This window comes from Siniperca chuatsi, linkage group LG3 (assembly GCF_020085105.1).
Source record: "Siniperca chuatsi isolate FFG_IHB_CAS linkage group LG3, ASM2008510v1, whole genome shotgun sequence".
Lineage (NCBI taxonomy): Eukaryota > Metazoa > Chordata > Actinopteri > Centrarchiformes > Sinipercidae > Siniperca > Siniperca chuatsi.
In genome coordinates, this window is record NC_058044.1 from 1,564,868 (window position 1) to 1,585,831 (window position 20,964).

At 43.2% G+C, this 20,964-nt stretch overlaps 2 protein-coding genes across 17 annotated transcripts in view; one reads left to right on the plus strand and one right to left on the minus strand.

Moving 5' to 3' along the window:
- Positions 1-20,964, plus strand: part of LOC122873028 (NACHT, LRR and PYD domains-containing protein 12-like) — a 1,034,258-nt gene that overhangs the window by 518,337 nt on the left and 494,957 nt on the right. For 9 of the 16 annotated variants that reach the window (XM_044189269.1, XM_044189274.1, XM_044189271.1 and 6 more), the window contains 4 exons: positions 235-408; positions 764-937; positions 3,482-3,528; positions 3,764-4,794. The exons of the other annotated variants lie outside the window; for them this stretch is intronic. In XM_044189269.1, coding sequence (XP_044045204.1) covers positions 235-408; positions 764-937; positions 3,482-3,528; positions 3,764-4,371 — 1,003 coding nt within the window. In that variant the 3' untranslated portion in view covers positions 4,372-4,794. Of the gene's footprint in view, positions 1-234; positions 409-763; positions 938-3,481; positions 3,529-3,763; positions 4,795-20,964 lie in introns of those variants that run through there. 16 annotated transcript variants of the gene reach the window in all.
- Positions 1-20,964, minus strand: part of LOC122873033 (NACHT, LRR and PYD domains-containing protein 3-like) — a 573,599-nt gene that overhangs the window by 225,307 nt on the left and 327,328 nt on the right. The gene's annotated exons all lie outside the window — the stretch shown is intronic.

A 20,964-nucleotide genomic window follows, 5' to 3' on the forward strand; every position in this document is an offset into this window, starting at 1 on the left:
TTCCATATTGCTGAAACAAAACTTAATTTTTTAATGACAATAACAATATCATACAGGACTATTTCTATGTTTTCAACAGTGTGCTTAATCTTGACCATGTTCAGATCATAATATGTTTGCACTTTGAATGATAAAAACATTTCACAAATGTACCTCATAAATACACCATCTCCTACAGTTCATAGACACTAAACTGAAACATAGGAAAATATTTTTTACTCATTTATATTTTAGGTTAAGTCAAACCAGGCTCACAGAAAAATGCTGCCAGGAGTTCTCTGCAGTTCTCAGCTCCCAGTCCTCTAGTCTGAGAGAGCTGGATCTGAGTAACAACGACCTGCAGGATTCAGGACTGAAGCAGCTCTCTGCTGGACTGGAGAGCCCACATTGTATACTGGAGACTCTCAGGTCAGGTTTCAGCTTATGTTTAACAGATGGCCATTTAAATGTTGCTGGACATACAGGTTGATGTCACTGATGATACCCAATGTCTGTAGGATTTTTTGTGTAGAATATAGTCAAAAACACTGAGGCAACAACTCTGCACAAAATTTCTAGACCTGACTGTTTTTTTCTGTAATTATGCAGCAAATTTACTCAAAATGTTAAGTGATTCTGTTGACGACTGGTTTTGGTGTCATTCACACACGAATAAGGAATTCTAACTTTCAGCTAATTCTAAACAGGGAATTCACACTAAGTAAAAGGACACACATTGATACCCAAAAACAAATTATCTGTCTGTGTGTGTGTGTGTCTCCAGGCTGTCAGGCTGTCTGATCACAGAGGAAGGCTGTACTTCTCTGGCCTCAGCTCTGAGATCCAACCCCTCCCATCTGAGAGAGCTGGACCTGAGCTACAATCATCCAGGAGACTCAGGAGTGAAGCTGCTGTCTGCTGGACTGGAGGATCCACACTGGAGACTGGACACTCTCAGGTATGAACAGACAACAAGAGCTCACACACTGTTTCTCAGTCACACTGACAAGCTGATGACTGTTGGTTCACAGTCTGAACCAGCAGACACAGCAGACACACTCAGTTACTAGTTTCTAAAGTCCAGCTAGCTAATCCACCAGCCCTGCAATAAGTTCTATCCTCATGACATTTTTAGTGGTCAGTTTCTGTTGAAACTGTGGCTGTAGTTTGTGCTGCTGTTGAACTGTATTGCTTTATACCCTTAAGTGAATAACATACAAATACATATAACACATAAAAACACCTCTCAAGCAAAGAATAAAGAAATTGTGGCTCCTGCTGCCCTTGTTGCTCTGGTAAAAACAAGCCAAGACAAGAGTCTACAGCCATGCTAGCAGCTCTGTGAAGATGTACTTAGGCACAGTGGTGCTTTGAGCTAAATGCTAACATTAACATGCTAATATGTTCACAATGACAATACTAACACCCCTGATGTTAAGGCGGTATAAATCTTTACCATGTTCACCATCTGAGTTTATCATCGCAAGTCATCCTCTGGGCACCATGAATGTCTGTACAAAATTGTTCATAGTTGTTGAGATATTTCAGTCTGAATCAAAGTGGTGAACGGACATATCTGAGAACATATCCATTCTCAGAGCCATACTGCTGGCATACTCTTGATAGTTTAATGGTTAAAAACCATACTAGCATACCTGCCTACCTTTGTAAGTCTGAGGCAGCAATAAATTCTGCACATGATTTAGTTTTACCAAAGAATAGCCACCTTATCGTGGTGAAGGGGTTTGTGCGTCCCTGTGAAGCTGGGAGCTGTGTTGTCAGGGGCAGTGGCTCCCAGTTGGGTCTCCCAGGGAAAATTGTTCCCAGGGGGAGGGTAAAGACTAAGAGAGATTCATAGACCCTAGATGAATTGGCCACGAAGGAGCTGCAGCACCTCACCCAGAATAGGGAAACCAGGGCTACCCCCGGGAGCCAGACCTGGGAGGGAAGCTCGTCGGTGAGCATCTGGTGGCACGGCCCAAAACAACTACATGGACCAGCCCGCAGGGATAGCATTGAGGTCACATGCAATGTCAGCCAGGTGGCAGGCAAAGGCTGGGACATAGGTGTGCTGATCCCTGGCATCGTAGACTGGTTCTAGGGATATGGGTATGTCACCTCTTTGGTGGGGAAGGAACCAGAGCTAGTGCAGGAGGTGGAGTGGTACCAACTAGATATAGTTGGGCTCACCTCTACGCATGGCACTGGGTCTGAAACCAAACTCCTTGAGAGGGGCTGGACTCGCTCCTTTTCTGGAGTAGCCCAGGGTGAGAGGCCCTGGGCAGTTGTGGGGATTCTCATGAGCTCCTGGCTGAGCGCCACCATTTTGGAGTTCTCCCCGGGGCATGATAAGGTCGCCTCTATGCGACTGCAAGTCTCCAAGGGGAAGGCTCTGATTGTTGTTTATGCTTATGCAGTGAACAGCAGTTTGGAGTTTCCAGCCTTCTTGGAGTCACTGGGTGGGGTTCTGGAAAGGGTGCCACCTAGGGACTCTATAGTTCTGGGGGACTTCAATGCTCACTTTGGCAACGATAGAGAAACCTGGAGGGGGGTGATTGGGATGAATGGCCTGCCTGATCTGAACCTGAGTGGTGCTTTGTTCTTGGACTTCTGTGCTAGTCATGGATTGGCCATAACAAACACCATACGGTGGTTCATAAGTATATTTGGTACCAGAACACCTTAGGCCAAAGACTGATGATCGACTTTGTGGCTGTAACATCAAATCTGCAGCCGTATGTCTTGAAAACTTGGGTGAAGAGAGGAGCAGAGCTGTCAACTGATCACCACCTGGTGGTGAGTTGGATCAGATGGCGGCAGAGAGACTGCCGGGCAGACCTGGTAAACCCAAATGTGTAGTGAAGGAGAATTGAAAACACCTGGCTGAGGTCTTTTACTCCAACCTCAGGAAGAACTTCTCATGCATCGTGGGAGGGGAAGGTTGGGGACATGGAATCCGAGTGGGCCATGTTATGCATTTTTAATATTTAAGCATTCTGAGGCTACATCTGTCGCCATCTTTAATGTCTGTACAGTTACTATGGTTACAGATGTTAATTTGTTTATAGCAGACTGTAATGGTTAACACACACAGTGCCCATGTCACTCTGCTCTGTAGTAATACAACCAACTGGCCTTTTGAAAAGAGCAGCTCACTTTAAGGATCTTGGGGTTAAGTAACAACAATGAACAAACTTAAAATGCAACAGTTGATGATTCCAAATGTGTACTAATATTTCTCCATATTGCCAATTTATTTATATAGATAAATGGCCAAGATCTTTATTCCATATACATACAATGACCAAAAATATCTGTCACCAATTCAATAATTCATTATAAATGAAGGTTACATGTCTCTTTGTAGTTTGTTAAACAGACATGCATTGCCATATGAAATGAGCAGCTGTTTTGTCTTAATGGTGGATCTGAGTGAAGGTTTATGAAGATCATTGATGAGGAAGCTTCTGAAGGTTCATCCTGACTCTGTTTCTTCCTCCAGGTTGGAACATGGTGGAGAGCAGAGGCTGAAACCTGGTCTGAGGAAGTGTAAGTGTGTGTTCACTTTGATTCATGAAAACAAGGCAGCACATGTTAAAGTAGTTTAAATCAAAAGCTTGTGTATCTGCATTCAATTCTCAGTTTGAAAGAAGATCCAAAAAGATGAGTCACTCTGAAGTTTTGATCTAATTAACAGTCAGTCTGTTAATAAAGCAAGAAATAAGCCCATCAGGTGTGTTAGATGATAAACTGCTGCTGTACTGTGTCTTGTTCTCTCCATCAGATGCCTGTGAACTCACACTGGACACAAACACAGTAAACAGAAACCTCAAACTGTCTGACGACAACAGGAAGGTGACAGTAGTGACAGAGAAGCTGCCATATCCTGATCATCCAGAGAGGTTTGACCACTGGCCTCAGCTGCTGTGTAGAAATGGTCTGACTGGTCGCTGTTACTGCGAGGTCGAGTGGAGAGGAAGGGCTCATATATCAGTGAGTTACAGAGGAATCAGAAGGACAGGAGACAGTGATGACTGCTGCTTTGGGCGGAATAATCAGTCCTGGAATCTGAGGTGCTCTGATGATGATGGTTACTCTGTCTGGCACAATAACAGAAGAACAGTCCTCTCCTCCTCCTCCTCCTCATCCTCCTTGTCCTCCTCCTCCTCCTCCTTCTTCTTCTTCTTCTCCTCCTCCTCCTCCTCCTCCTCCATCTCTAACAGAGTAGCAGTGTATGTGGACTGTCCTGCTGGCACTCTGTCCTTCTACAGAGTCTCCTCTGACACACTGATCCACCTCCACACCTTCAACACCACATTCACTGAACCTCTTTATCCTGGCTTTGGTTTCTGGTTTGGGTTTGATTCCTCAGTGTCTCTGTGTTCACTGTAGGAGGGAGAGTCTCCTGTGCAGAGAAATACTCACACTGCTGACAAACACACCATCTTTCTGTAAGTCATACTAACTCATAATCATAACAGGAACATCTCCTCTTTTTCGTTAAATGCGCTGCATGTCTGTGATTTGAAATACCTCGAAACACCTTTTAAATGTTTTCATTCAGATTTGTGGGGTAAAGGTATAAAGATGTTAGTTTTAGGTTTTCTTTGCTTTTCTTTCACACAAATAAGTACAGTATCTATTATCAATAAAATCAGGTCCCGATCCACGCACACATAAAAATGTAAAAATATGAATGTTTTTTTCAGACAAATGTACCAATCATTTTACTTTGTAGAAATATGATTCCACAGTTTTTGTAAATAGGATGAGTTATTATTATTATTAATGTTGATCATTAAAGGTTGAAATGTTTCTTTATTTGAGTTATTTCCAGTACATTTCTAGTAAATGTCTGTATGTGAATGGATGGATGGGAGTGTCAGTGTTCAGGGATACAAGAACCATGTTGATGCGACATTCTGAGTCTTTATACTCTCAACAAACGGACTGATAGTAGGGAACATAAAACTAATAACATAAAAGATAGAAATTATATGTATTTAGTCACTCCAGTTGTTTTAAATATCCATTTGGGTTGAATAAGTTCAGAGTTGTTAGTACCACACTTCCCATCATGCTTTGGGTGATGCAAACAGGAGCCAGACCAGACCAGAGTCCACATTAAAAGATCCCCTCCAGACATTTTTTAAAACACATAAAAATAAATCTGTTGTGAATATTTTCTGTCTGATAGAGTTTTTCCACATTGTTCTCCTTTATTGAAAAATCTGTGAATATGCAAATGTGTTGGACACAAGATGTCTCCTACGTCCATTCTCATGTGAGCTGGAGGCTTCAGGTTTCTACATCACCTGCTGAGCCCCGGGAGTGCAGGAGGGTCCTCGCAGCTGATCTTTTCTGTTGTAGATGTTGGTGGAGTTCAGATTGTTATATTGGTCTGTGTGAGTGGGTTTCTTGTACACTGTGGTCTTTATGCTTCTGTCAGCCTTCAAATGAACATGAAGTATCTAAAAACAGCAGGGGTGGCTGTGGGTCGTCCACCAATTTGAAAGTAGGCGGTTCGATCCCGGCTTCTCCCAACCTACGTGCCGAAGTGTCCTTGGGCAAGACATGAATGATTAGTGAGTTTCTAGTTAGCAGTGTTGTTTGGTGAAGTTATCTTCAGTGGGGTTGGTTGGTACTTTACTTTGAAACTCTAGTAGTTGGATGATTGAGGTTGGTTCTATCTTACCAACTGAGTTCCTGTGTTAGCTGCTGTCTGATGACCTTCACTGCTTCCTCAGTGGGGATACGAGTCTCTGTGAGGGGAGAACTTTTACGTCCTTCATCTTCTGGATGAAATCATCATTCTAAAATATGATGTTTTGTGCACCAAATCAATGAAATCAAGGAATTGAAGGTGGAGTATGCGATTCTGGAGAAATCCAATACTATGACAAATACCACGATACAGAGCGAACAACAACACAGCAAGTAATGGAACTAACGTTAGCTAGGTTGTAGGTTAGCAAACTGTCTCAATCAAATGTGTTTTGTCCGCCTCAGCCAATAGTGTTGCAGCGCTGCTCTCCTTTACGACGGCTGTCGCTTTCATGTCTCTGTGTTCACTGTCGGAGGAAGAGTGACTGACTGGATGAGGACAAACACAATACTACAAACTGACTTATTCTCACGGCCACTAAAGGCGGCAGTATGCTTAATACGAACTTGATCGTGTGGTGTGTTGTTGGATTGCGCCTAAAGGCAGAAGTGTTTCTAATAGGCCTTTTCTACGACGGTGAGTTAACAACAAGTAACCCAACGTGTAGCCATTGTCACAGGGTCTGCTTTTATTTTTAGGGGGCGAGCTAATTTGCAACACAGGATTTTATGACGCAGGATTTATCTAGATAAGTGTGTTTCAATATACAGGTGATATTATGATTCAGAATATTCACCATGCATGTTTTGCTGTCTTGTTCTGCATTTGTCTATGTAAACTAGATTGTGTACACAGTGTTGGGCCAGACACTACTACTTCAGTTACATTTTCCAGGAACGAGACGGTGTAGTCCCTCATTCGTCCAGGAGTGTTCTATCGTAGAAAAGGTTTCAGTCGTAGTCATCTGGACACTGTTTTCAGAATCAAGACGTTTCGGCTCCCATCCGGAAGTCATTCTCAATTGTGAAAAAAATGGGACGGGAACTAGAAATTTAAGCTACCCTGTGTTACAAAAGCCCCGCCCTCAGGAAGGTTTGAACGGGGCGTCAAGGAAGCCATTTTTGTGAAAAAAGAAAACCCCTTTTTGAACAGAAATGGTGGTCTGAGCTTCAATCTGCCCAAAGTTTACCACAGTGTATTAGCACCTTGGTCACGCCAATCATATGCTAATCAGGCACTTAACAGTGATGAAGTAGATGCAGCCAGAAAACAATAGGCCTGATTACTGATTACTGGGCCATCTTGGAAACAATTAGGTCAGTTTCAGGTGAAACTAGCTATTAACAGATACTCAGGTAGACTCCTTCCTGAGGGCGGGGCTTAAGCAACACAGAGTAGCTTAAATTTCTGAGTTCCCGTCCCATTTTTTCACAATTGAGAATGACTTCCGGATGGGAGCCAAAACGTCTTGATTCTGAAAACAGTGTCCAGATGACTACGACTGAAACCTTTTCTACGATTTTCCAGGAACATTTGGGATTTGTAGGTATTTTCAAAATCATGTGACGTTTTTTTCCACTAAGAAGTGGGGCAGCGCGACCAAACTCGCCATCTTGAAGAAATAAAAACAACTCAGAAACGACGGCGCTGCATCCTGCAGTCGGCCCTCCAGCTGATTCTTCACCATCACTTCCCAGTCTTCCCAGTCTCTATTTGAGGAGAGAGCGGACCAGCGCCCGACCTGACCCGAAGGACACAGTCTGCTCTGGAGAGCTGGTGAGCAGTGTCGGAGATGGTCTGGGATCAGTCCCCTTCACTCTCTGATCCATTCTGTCCACCTCCTCCTGCAAATGTCGGGAAGCAGGTTTAAGACGGTGTTAGATGATCCTAAAAGCACTTTGTTTGAATCATACTGAGGTGTTTAGGGTACACTGAGGGTTATTTGACCTCTGGCGACGCTGTAGAGAACTGTGTTGCTGCACTGTTTGCATCAGGTTTGTAGCTGGTGATGTGATACACACTTCTGCTGCCTGCGGGGGGCAGTAAAGCATTGTTGTTGTTTTAAAAAAACAGCAATGCGACGATAAGAGTTGTAGAAGAAGAAGCCTACAAGCTGATGTAAACAATGAAGGTTTCAAAATGTAAAAAACAGGTTTTGCAAATGTTTTATGAGATCGAAAATGTATTAAACACGTTTGTTAGGACTTAAGGATACAGACAGCATGTTTTGCTATTAGAAAATTACATATTTAACCAGAATCGTTGGTCGTTGATCATTGGTCAATGACAAGGTTGAAGTATCTTTCATTTTAGTATTTTACAAAGCTGTTAAGTTAATTAGACCTTTTTTCTAAACAGTTGTTTCCCAGATTTTAAGTTGAAATGATGACGTGACAAGTGTGAGAAAATGTCCTTGGGTCGAGACAACCTTTCACGCCACTGGACAACTCAAAGCGGCTGTATGATTACAGAGTTGGTCATGTGAGGGTTAAAAATACTTTACATTGACATTATAGCACTACATCCATCTAAATTCGGGTTACATGAACAATTAATTTGGCTTACATGAGGGATCCATATTTGTTTTGACTTTTCGGGCGCTTCCATATTATTTACTTCCAAGTCGGATATATTGGAGCTTTCAGGAAAAATGTATTAATTACGACTTGGATGTGGAAATAAACACTACTTTATGGAACCTGGTAATTACGGTAGCTCCAAAGTCATGACATGACCACAGAAAAAGGAGTTGCATTTTGGGAAATGTAGGATCCAGCATTTTTGGATCTTGAACCAAGACCATACCTCTGCTGCTTTGATCGTGAGCATTATTTTATTTTATAATTGCAATTATTATACTTATTTTATTGTTATCTGTCTCTCACAAGTCCCACACATTTACTGAAGACCTTTTAATATAAAACATTTGACTGGCAGCCTAGAAGGCAAAACTTAGGGGGGAAATCTCCCAATAAACCGAAAGGTCATGTGACCAAGATAGGCTCCTACATGGTTGCCTGGCTGCAAAACGTTGTAAAATCACCAACGCATTTCGGGCTTTGTTTGAATGTATCTTTTCTTAAAGTGTGTATGAGTTATAAATAATATACAATAATAAACACGTTTCATATTTTATAACATACTTTACTTTACTTTCATTTTAACCTGAACGCGTCTAATAAAACCGTTCAGGCAGCTGGTCAGGAGCCTTAGTTCCGGACCGGACATCATGGTCGGCGCAGGAGAAACAGCTGATTTGTGAAGGTGAGAGCTGTTCTTTCATGTCAACACAGGTGCGTTTATTATTATTATTATTATTATTATTATTATTATTACATTTTTTAGTAAAGTTTGATTTGTCCTGCTCAGCGGTGTAAACAGATACCAACGAGCCCGTTGGCAGCTAGCTAGCCGTCGGCTAGCTTTGCTACCTCACCCAACTGTTAGCAGGTTAGACAACGTTAGCTGTCTGCTGTGGTTATTAAACATTATTGTTTAGTTGAACCAGTTCCTCTTTATGTTGTAGCATTATTAAATAACCTTGCCCACAGGCGTTTGAATTGTAATAAAACACTCAGTTATCCGTTTATTAGGTACAGCTAGCTAAAACTTCAACCTTCCTCCTTCATGAAGGTTGTAATGTTCAGTTTGTGCTGCTGTTTGTGTAAAGTGGTGTGTCTCATATGTAGCTTACAAAATATTAGAGACACCTGTCAGTATAACACAACACAATCCAAGGGCTAAAACTAATAATAAAATAAATAAAACTTTATTTATAGAGCACTTATCAAAACAAAGTACAAAGTGCTTCACAACAGGAGAAATAAAACACCACAGTGAATGATGAAATATAAAGAAATAAAATACAGAAAAGCAATAAAATAAACAGCCAGTTCAGGTAAAATCAGGATCTGCTTTCAGATAAAAATGTGTTTTGAGACGAGACTTAAACGAAGACTCTGACTCAGACAGCCTGATGTCTTCGGGCAGGTTGTTCCAGAGCCTCGGGGCCCTGATGGCCAAAGCTCTGTCCCCCTTAGTTTCCATCCTGGACTCAGGAACAGACAGGAGACCCCTGCCCGAAGATCTCAGACTACCTGAAGGTTCATAAGGGATTACAAGGTGTAAGATACAGTCTGGAGCCATGAAGAGCCTTAAAAGTAATCAACAAGATCTTAAAATCGATCCTGAAACCAACAGGGAGCCGATGTAAAGAGGCTGAACCAGGTGTGACGTGGTCGCACCTCTCGGTCCTGGTTTACAGCCGAGCAGCTGAGTCCTGTACAGTCTGCAGTCTGTCAGAGTTTTTAGATTAAGACGAGTGAACGGGCCGTTACAGTGATCGAGGCGTGAGGAGATAAAAGCACGCACAACAGTTTCTGCTTCACTAAGATTTAAAATACATCGGATTTTTGCAATATTTCTGAGGTGATTAAAAACATGACTGGACGAGCTTCAGAATGAGACGAGACTTGGTAATGAGAATAACTAACTGTTCTCATTACCAATTAACCTGCTGATTATTTTCTATATAATGTCAGAAAATAGTGATAAAAGTCCATCTCAATAGTTCCACGGTGACATTTTCACATGACTTTTATTCCCCAACCGACAGTCCAAAAAAAGTCAAAGATATTCAGTTTGTAAGTGTAAAACGGAGAAAAGCAGAACCGGAGAAGCTTTGGTGTTTTTGCAAGAAAGCAAACGACTTAAATGCTGCATCGAATATCAAAACAGCTGCAGGTTAACTGACGGTCTTTTGGCTAATCGATTAGTTATTGAGCTCTACATCAGTTATCGGAATCGTTGTATTGATTATTTAACTAATCGTTTCAGCTCTAAAACCAACGAGTCTGTGATCACAAGACGACAAAAGTAAATAAATAATCCCCTCTGGTTTTCCACAGTGTCTTTTGGGACTTTTTCATGCAGTTGTATTTAGCAGTTTGGTGTCTGCGAGTTCAAAATGTTTTATGCAGCATGTGTTGCCAGGTTTATAGCCTATGACTCCCATAGACTCATATCTATATTCTACATCAAGGGAGAGCTGACATTCATCCCTGTTTGTGTTTCCCAGCTCGGTGCCTCTCAGTCATGGGCCTGCGGGAGTTCTGGAGGGGCTACAAAGTCTTGATTGTGATGGGCACGAGTCTGGGGCTGATCCACTGGGGCTGGTACAACCTGAAGGCAAACCCGCTGCTGCACAAAGCCAGAGAGGAGAGCGTTCCCGAGCCCGGCATCGTCGCTTACGTTTCCCCTCCGGCCGCTGCCAAGAGCAAGTAACCCACGCTGAGGTACCAAACTCATCTTCACCCTGCGGCACCTGCCGCTGGTTACCTGTGCTCAGTTAACAACAACCACCATCAGGTGTATTCAGCTGCAGTTCTTCTTATGTCCACTAGATGCAGCTCCAAGAAAACTCTCTGTACTGAGGCAAACGTGAAAACCCCCCAACTTCTCTCTACAAAGTCAAAGTCAGTGCAGGTTTAACACAACAAGTTTAATACTAACGCCTACATACTGTTTTGAACCACTTATATATTTAGAAGGTTTAAAAAGCCTATCTGACATTAATAAATAGCTGTTTAATCTTTCATGACCCCCCCAAACCCCTCTCTTGATCTCTGTTGGTTAGCTGGGAGTTGATGGGCTTTCGTTAGTTTACATTTTGTATCAGTGCAGGTGCAGATCTTGCAACGGTGTCGAGGCCTGTGACCTCGGTTCCTTCTGTGCACCGTATATGATCATCCCTGAACTGGTTGACTCTGTTTTGCTGTTTCGGGATTCCCCCATGACACTTCAAAGACCAACAGGTGGCTGTCTCGGTGGGAACCTGGGCAAATGTGGTGGGAACACAGGGAAGGGGGACCTTGAACTCTGTCACTACTGTCCCGTAAAAAATCTACGCAGATAAACCACCATTTTCCTTGATTTGACTCTCACTGGTGGATCTAAAACGGGTCAGATTTGGCCCAAACAGTATGTAAGAGTTAACACAGTATTAACTTTGAAAGTGTCTGTTGGTGATGTTTAGGGGTTGATTCACTCAAATTACAAACCCCCAATATTTCTCACATTATTATATTCACCAAAGAAAAAAAAATAGACTAGATTTTGTAATCATGACTTCTGTATCTTGAGCTAATTTTCTCGTAATTATGAAATGCTTTCTTCTTATAAAAAGGTCTTGTACTTACAAGATGTGATTATATCTGATTACAATGCAAAGCTTCTTGGATTGCAAGTTTGTTTGTTTCTAACAATACGCTGCAGTTTTACATCTGCTCTGTGGAGGTCAGACAGAAACTTGAACGTTATATATTTCCAAAGTCGTATCATAACCAATGTCAGACCCGTGTTTTGAGTCTAAATAACTTCCACATTCACACAGACTTCATCTGCCGACTGTGATTTAGGCTTCAGCTACCGATTATTCCGTCAAGTAATCGCATAAGAAATACTTTTGCTTTATTAAAGAGCGATAGTAAATACGCAAAAGAGAAAATAAGACGGGTCTCTTTAAAATGAACAACTAATGGGTTTCCTTTTTAGAAAAATATACATTTTTATTGCATAAATTTCAAACAGTAATATTATCTGTCGGATCTAAACCCATTTAGTGGATTTAGGTGCCGTATTACATTCTGGGTTTAAAGAGAACCTGTTCTGAAATGCTTTTAAAAAGGTTTCAACCTAACTGCCTTCGTGTACCGTGTGTCGGGTCGCTCTGCGGACTGGAACCTCAGACTGTAACGTTAAGCTTTCTGCTGAGAGGCTGAAGCTGAGACGTCGAGCTGTTGTGGTCGGCCGGTTCAGTTTTACAACAGATACACTGTGCAGAGTTTTCATGGACACTTCCTGTCTCTCCTCCTGTAATCCTGCTGTCAAATCACACCAAAGACGCTCTGAACGTCTCTGATCACACAGCGTCAGCGCGACAGTAATAATCTTCCGTGCGAAACACAGTGTGCTGTATGTAATTATTCGAGGCAAATAATTTGAGTTACTCGAGGAATCGTTTCAGCCCTAGCCGTGATTTAGCCAAATGTGTTCACTTCCACTCTGCCACCACAGTGAAGGCGGCATCGTGAGAGAACAACACATAAATCATCCAGCAGATTTGTCTATTTGCAGTTTAATTGAACTTCTGTTCGAAACAGTGAAACCGCCTGTGGGAGCTGCACTGATGGACTGACAAGATGTGTGACGAGCATTTCCAGTGATTTAAGATGGCTGAGCAATATCGACGTGTTTGCGGTAGAGACCGTAGACTCAACCCGCAAAAATATAATTAAGGATCTTTTATTAACTGACGGGAACAATGCGTTTCGCTCAGCGCTTCATCGAGTTCATACAGATGTAGGCCAAAGGCTGAAAGGTCCAGCGTGGAGGATTTAGCGGCCTCTAGTGGTGAAACTGCAGTTTGCAGCCATTTGAACACCGCTCGCCTCGCCCTCCCCTTCCAGGCGTGCAGGAGAAACTACGGTGGCCGAGAAAAACGCAAAAGGCCCTATCTAGAGCCAGTGATTGGTTTGTCCGTTCTGGGCTTCTGTAGAAACATGGCGGTGCAACATGGCGGCCTCCGTGGAAGGGGACCCGCTCCCTCTGTAGATATAAACGGCTGATTCTAAGGTAACGAAAACACAACGACTCTTATTTTCAGGTGATTCTACACTAATGAAACCGTACTAATGAATATTATATTCCATTTCTGCCGATAAATCCTCCGAAATGTTCCACACTGGAGCTTTAAATACGCTCACTCAGTTTGTGTAGAGATCGATGGTATACAGGTGTGCAAAATAGGCTCGACCATCTCAGACAGGCAATAAATGTGCAAATGTCCTTTTAAAAACAATATACAACAATACAGAGCAAGACGCACTGGCTGGAAGTATTTTCTTTTAAAAAAAAAGCTAATGGAAAATAAAAACAACATAAAAAAGAGAAAGTTGCCATAGTGTCATCAAATCAGCCTCAAACAAAGGAGGAAATGAAATGGAATATTAATGAATGTAGTGTCAGCATGGCTCTGTCTTCTAACTTTTCTCCTGAGTTATGAAATGTAATTATTCTGTACCTTCATATCTCATAATTAGATGCACTCCTGTAGGTTTCATTTGCCCGGAGCTTGAGATATCCGTGTGTTAGAGAGCTGCTGGTTTGTGTAACGTGTTTGTGTCTCCCCCCCCCCGCAGAGGTGTCAGTATGAAGCCTCAGAGCTGGCTCCGGAGGAACTGGCTGTGGGCGGCGGGCGGGGCCTTCGTCACCGTCCACCTGGCCACCTGGCTGATGCAGAGAGCCATGAGGAGCGCCGCGCGCTCGGAGGCCGCGCTCAGACAGAAGCCTCCCGAGGAGAGGCTGGACTGATGTTTGTTCATACAGATGGGATCGAACCCGGCTGCTGTTGAACACGTTCGCGGATAAACGATCCACTGACGTAGAATATTAAATTGTGAATCACATAACTGCGGTGGAAAAAGCTGCTTTGTTGGACATTTTTTTGTGTTTTCTCCTCTGTTTGATTTAATGCTTGGTTGATGATTGAGTTGTGATTTACAGGAAATCAATCGATAAACAATATCAGAAGTATCAAGCAAATACTGAAACCAGTAGTCTTGAAACTAAACACACACAGGCAGTATCGCAGTTTGAAACGTGAGCATTTTAAAAGGGTCCAACTTTACCAGCTGACAGTTAATAAAGTTGGACCGAAGCTGTTTCCATCAACAGTTCTAATAAATTATGTTCATGTACATGTTTCATTAAAACAAAAACATCTTGACGAAGCTGTGACATTTATTACCAAAATATTCTCTCTCGTGTGTGTTTAAAGGGTAAGTCTGGTGATATTCTATATTTTCTTCATGTCAACAAATAACAAAACCAACACTGAATGTATCCGAATCCTGATAAATCTTATTGTTCAGTTCTGAGTCAGAATAAACTACAGTGTGTGTGTTCGTGGTGATGAAGCAACACGTCGCCCAGGGCAACAGAGCGGCTCGCTGATGTGTTTTAATAGTTTCTGGACGACGACGGAGGAAGAAGATCCATCAGCTGTGACTCACACACACACACACACCTGTTAGCAGAAACGTTCATGTTGGTTTGAGTCTGAACATGAAGAGAAATACAGAATATCAGCAGACTTAAATATGTCGGGTCTAAAAATACTGAAATCAGCCTTTAAAATGTCCGTGTGTTGTTTTAAAGTTGCTAAAAACCTGAAAGTGTGATTGAACAGTGATTCTGTTTGCTGTTTAAACACAGTGAAGAGGAGAGGAAGGGAAAAACCTTTGCACAGACTCTCCCGTCTTACATAAGCAAGAGCCACTTAACACAACGTTTGTCTTTCTTCACTGTCATCGTTGTGCAAAATCGTTTTGAATCTTCTGGAAGGCGCCAATGGATTTGGCTGAAATGGCTCAAAACAACTGGGCTGTAACTCACGAGAGACCTGAGGGAGGCTGAGAGAGGTGCGAAAAACATTTTTCCATCTCTAAATCCTCAGAAAGCCGCCCCTGAAATTCAGCGTGTAACTGTGTTTTCAACAGATCGGGTTTCAGGGAGGGAGGCTGGTGCTCTGCTCGGATCTGGGGTTAGAGTAGAAAATACAGTTTTTACCTGCTGAAACCTGCAATCTGATGAAGTGTCCTTGAGCAAGACTCTCCCTGTTCAGGGTCTGGATCCTCTGAAGGATGCTGCCCATCAAGGACCTGAAAGCCGGACTGAGCCTGAATCTCTTCCTCGATGAGGAAACAAACCAAATCCGATGTTGTGTTCAGACACTCCTGTTTACATGCGCTTCATTAACTGCAGTAATGTGATTTCTTTAATGCCATGAAACCAGGTTTCTGTAATCGGGGTCGTGGATTAGAGGGTAGGTCATGTACAGTAGATGTATACATGAACCAGGTTTCTAATGAGGTGTTTTTCCCATGTGAGCATGTGCAGGACAGAGACTTCAGACAGGGACAGTCCGCCTGACAGCAGAAGAAAGATAATTACATGTAGAAGTTCTCGTGTGCACGTAAACCTGCAGATTTTTCGAAGCGGTTTGAGATGCAGGACCACTGTTTCGAGAAAACTCCAGCGCCTGAAGATTCATTCAAAAGGGCCAGTTCCTCTGTTAACCTGCCAGAACTGGAACTGGTGGATCACTTTGTAACTTGAACGTTGTATTTCTACTGTTTACCGCAAGATAATTGCCTCCGTGGAGATTTTTGTAAAATCCTGTTCCGTATTATAAATATTTTGGAGTCACAGTGGGCGATTAGTACATTTTTAACAGGGGGGGCGGAGGGTAGCGCCACCCTCAGGACAAACTTCACAGTTTTAGCTCCACTACTGGTGAGACTCTACGAGTAGACAAACCATCAGGTTGTGCTCTGAGATGAGCTTTCACAGTGTGAGGTGTAATGAACATTACAGCATGTAGAGGGCGCTAGCATCTCTTCAGACGCTGTTTTAACAAGAGTCTACAGCCACGCTGAGGCTGTCATGATCATTGTGAAGAAAACCAAAGTATTACACAAATGGAAATGTTGACCCGATGGTGGCGCTAGATGAAAAGTCACCAAAACTACAGACAGACCTTGAATGTCTCCATGAATTAGCATAATAATCTAACGGAGCTCAAGACATTTCACTAAAAACAAAATGTCGACCTCATGGTGCGTTATCTCCAAAGATATTAGGATTCATCCAGTGAGGACCACGACTGTCTGTACAGTCCATGAAGCAGATGTTGAGATGTTTCACAGGATACGTGAAGACTTTGACCTGTTGGTGGCGCCAGAAGAAAAGTCATCAAAGTCATTACAATCAACCCTCTGGGCCCCATGAACGTCAGTACAAAATGTCAAGGCTACCCATCCAGCAGCTGTTGAGTCATTTCATTAAGAACCACAAATGTGAACCTCATGGTGGCGCTAGATGAAAAGTCAGCGGATCACCAAAGTCAGGAGGATTCATCCTCCGGGGAGCACGAGGTTCATGGCTGCTGAGTTATTAGATCCTGGACCAAAGCGAGAGCCGTGCAGCGAACACGGCTGAAAATGTTTTACAAGCTCAGCAGCTTGAAGTTGTTAAAACTTTTCACTATTTGATTTATTTTCCAAATAAATAACTTATCAATATTCCACAATTACACTGCAGATTGTGTTGGGTGTTTTTGTGCTGAATCAGAAATCAATTACTCATTATCGTTTACAGGCGTCCAGAGAGGCGAGTACAGCCATTGATCCTCCTCACGCCTGCTAACCGCCTGCTAAAGCCGTGCTCCATGTGTAAGTGTGCGATATATCTCATGTTTCCTATTTCCCTCGTGTTATTTTGTATAAATACAGATGAGAGCCCTGCGCCACATATTTCTCTCTGTGAAGCTTGTAACGTTCACACACTGTGATAATGTTTGAGTTTGCAGTTTGTGATGCTTTTTATTGGATTTGTTAAGACTGCAAGTGCTCCCGTCCTCATACAAACAGTACTGTACATACAGACAGGGACACAGCGAGGCGTCGGTTTACTCTGCACAAATATATATATATATATATATATATCTATAAGGACAGCTCCTGGACGTTTAGTGGACTTAAGTGAAGAGTGTAAAGGGATTTCTTGTTGTTAACATGGTAGTGGTCAGTTTTGCCAGCTGATAATTTGGAAAGTTTGCTCTTGTTGGTAACAACGAGTCGCCTCCATCAGCCGGCGATTTAGTTTTTTCTTTTATAAGAATCGTGATGGATGCGGGGTGTTAAATTGTTAAGTGTTGTTAAATGTGCTTTTTTTTTTTTTTTTTTTTGCTGAGCACATTTTTGCGTCCACCCCAATAAAACGTGTTTCCAGGAAACAGTGTCGCTGTTACTCCTCATAATCCACCCAACAAACTGTCAACAGTTTCCAGTGGAACCACACATTTCTCCGGCGAAAGCTGTCTCCAGTGTGTTCTGTGGATTGTCGAGAGTAACGGGGACGCAGCAAAAACTCATTTCCGTTCACCTCCACTGTATTGAAGCGGAGGCAGGAATCTCAAAACCTGGACAAATAAAGGCAAAACTACCTGGATGGAAAGCTGCTACTACAGGGAAGGGAGGAAATGATTGATATTAATTTGATTTGTGTGAACTGACCCTTTAACGTTCAGATCTCGGCGTCCTCTCCTCCAGAACCACCCGGGCATTTTCAGGCCACAACAGACAGATCCAGCTCGGGTTTCACAGAAACTCCCCGGACTCACTGACTGCTGTTGTTGGCCGCTCTCTGGTATGTCAGCTCTGAACATGTTGGGTTTAGATAACGAACATGTGCTGGTTTCCACAATCATCAATCACTCCACAGCGCTGATATCTCTGTCTGCGGCAGGCCTGCAGGAGGTCAGAGGTCAAGGACATTAAGATACTGCAAGTCTCTCAGGACGCAAACCCAGACAGTTGGGCCGACTGTGCTTCAACTGAAGAGGTTCAATAGATAGTTTAATATAATAATAGATGTCGGTGTCTGAAACTTCTAGTTTAGTGTGTGTCACTCAAAACACTGAACATTTCTGAAGAAACCAACAATCCAAGCGTGTGTTTACATTCAGCGTCTGTGTGTGTCCCTGAGCTTTAACAGACGTGTTCCTTCCTCGTGAAAGCACGTTTCTTTTTTTTCACATTTTGAAACCTGCATCATTTACAGCCACGTCGGCCTTTTGTGGTGCATGTGCATGAGACAAACAAATGGGGTTCACTCGTGAAAAAAAGGTCAAAAACTCCACAGGGAACCTTTAAGAGATCCATTCCTGACATGCTTGCATTGTAAGAGATGCTTGTTTTGTGCAGAAATAAGATTCCAAAGTTTATCTGAGTTAAAATTCCCTCTTTTTTGTTTCCCCACGCAGTGTTTCTGTGCTGAGCTGCAGTGGAGCGACAGCAACACGAAGAACACGTCATACATTTGGACATTTCTGACTTAACAAGCGGCTGAGAAGCACCTGAACGCACCACAGGGAGGGAGCCGTGTCAGCCGAGCCTGGGCCCTGTGAACTGGGACGCAGCCTGAGATTTGGGCCTTGGTTTCGTCTACAGACTTGCTGTCAAGTCACGTCAAGCCGGTTTATTTATATAGCTCATCTAAAAACAACAGGAGCTGAGTTATCTAACGTGATAAAATCTAAATAAAAGGAGGAAGTTAGGAGAAAGAGAATAAAACCAGCAACAGATTCAAACGCAGTAAGAGGATGTGAGAAATCAGAGGCAACCTCAGACTGAACATTTGATTTAAAACTGTCAGAGTGAAACGTGACTTAATGTGGGACGGGAGGCTATTTCTATATTGTGCAGCTAATTAAAAACAAATAGTAAGATTTTAAAATCAGTTCTGTATTTCTCTGGTGACCGGTGCAGGTGAGCCAGAACAGGAGGGATGTGTGGTCTTTTCTTGTGTGGTTCCGTACCTGTCCACCAGGGGCCCTCAGTGAGTTTCAGGCCTCTGCTCATCACCTGACATCCTGAGTGACCTTTCACCTGCCTGCTCCATATTTGCTCTCCAGAGCCTCAACAGCATAACAAAGGTGTTTCCCGCCAGCTCCCAGACTGTGAGTACAGCTCACGCCGCTGTTGGATCTTCACTCAGTTGGTTTTCTTCTTCTTTCCTGTCTTGAAATGAGACTTTATTCCCGCTGAATCTGCAGCCTGTCCATCAGTGTGACAGCAAGACATGTTTGCTCTCCTTTCCTTGCACACAGTTCATTCAGCTGCTCATTTAAAGTTCATATTTGATAAAAAAATATCTCCCTTTCATACTGGATTTAATCAAATGCTTGGGTGAAAATACTACAAAGGCAAAACGCAATAACTATATATATATAAAAAAAAAACTTCGTCCTTCACCCTCCGCGGGTGGTCTCGTCCTTCGAGCTCGGGTCCTCTACCAGAGGCCTGGGAGCTTGAGGGTTCTGCGCAGTATCTTTGCTGTTCCCAGTACTGCGCTCTTCTGGACCGAGATGTCTGGTGTTCTTCCAGGGATCTGCTGTAGCCGCTCCTCCAGTTTGGGGGTCGCTGCCCCGAGTGCTCCGATGACCACGGGCACCACTGTCGCCTTCACCTTCCAGGCCTTCTCCAGCTCTTCTCTGAGCCCTTGGTACTTCTCTAGTTTCTCATGTTCCTTTTTCCTGATGTTGCCATCGCTTGGTGTCGCCACGTCAACCACAACGGCTTTCCTCTGTTGTTTGTCCACCACCACGATGTCAGGCTGGTTCGCCATTACCATTCTGTCAGCCTGAATCTGGAAGTCCCACAGGATCTTGGCTCGGTCATTCTCTACCACCTTTGGAGGTGTTTCCCACTTTGACCTCGGGGTTTCCAGTCCATACTCCGTGCAGATGTTCCTGTACACTATGCCAGCTACTTGGTTATGGCGCTCCATGTATGCTTTTCCTGCCAGCATCTTACACCCTGCAGTTATGTGCTGGATTGTCTCAGGGGCCTCTTTGCACAGCCTACACCTTGGGTCTTGTCTGGTGTGGTAGATCTGGGCCTTTATTGCTCTGGTGCTCAGGGCCTGCTCCTGTGCAGCCATGATGAGTGCCTCTGTGCTGTCCTTCAATCCAGCCCGCTCTAGCCATTGGTAGGACTTCTTGATATCAGCCACTTCAGTTATGTTCCGGTGGTACATCCCAAGTAGGGGTTTGTCCTCCCATGATGGTCCTTCCTCCAGCACGTCTTCCTCTGTTCCCCATTGCCTGAGACATTCCCTGAGCACGTCATCTGTTGGGGCCTTATCTTGGATGTACTTGTGGATCTTGGATGTTTCATCCTGGATAGTGGCTCTCACACTCACTAGTCCACAGCCGCCTTCCTTACGGCTAGCGTACAGTCTCAGGGTGCTGGATTTGGGATGAAACCCTCCATGCATGGTGAGGAGCTTTCGCGTCTTAACGTCTGTGGTCTGTATCTCCTCCTTTGGCCACCTTATTATTCCCGCAGGGTATCTGATCACTGGCAGGGCGTAGCTGTTTATTGCCTGGGCTTTGTTCTTGCCATTGAGCTGACTTCTTAGGACTTGCCTTACTCGTTGGAGGTATTTGGCCGTTGCCGTCTTCCTTGTTGCCTCTTCGAGGTTGCCATTTGCCTGTGGTATTCCAAATATATATATATATATATATATATATATATATATATATATATATATATATATATAATCTGTATCTTGACATCTGTTTAACTATATTAAAAAATATATGCCATAGTAGTGTGTTATTTCTGTGAAACACAGACACACTTGCTATGGATTGTAAATAATAATCAAACTAAAGTAAATTTTCTTAAGCAAACTAGTTAAAACGGATCAGAAAGCTGAGAGAACACATTGTTGGTGGATTCTGCAGTTTGTCTGAG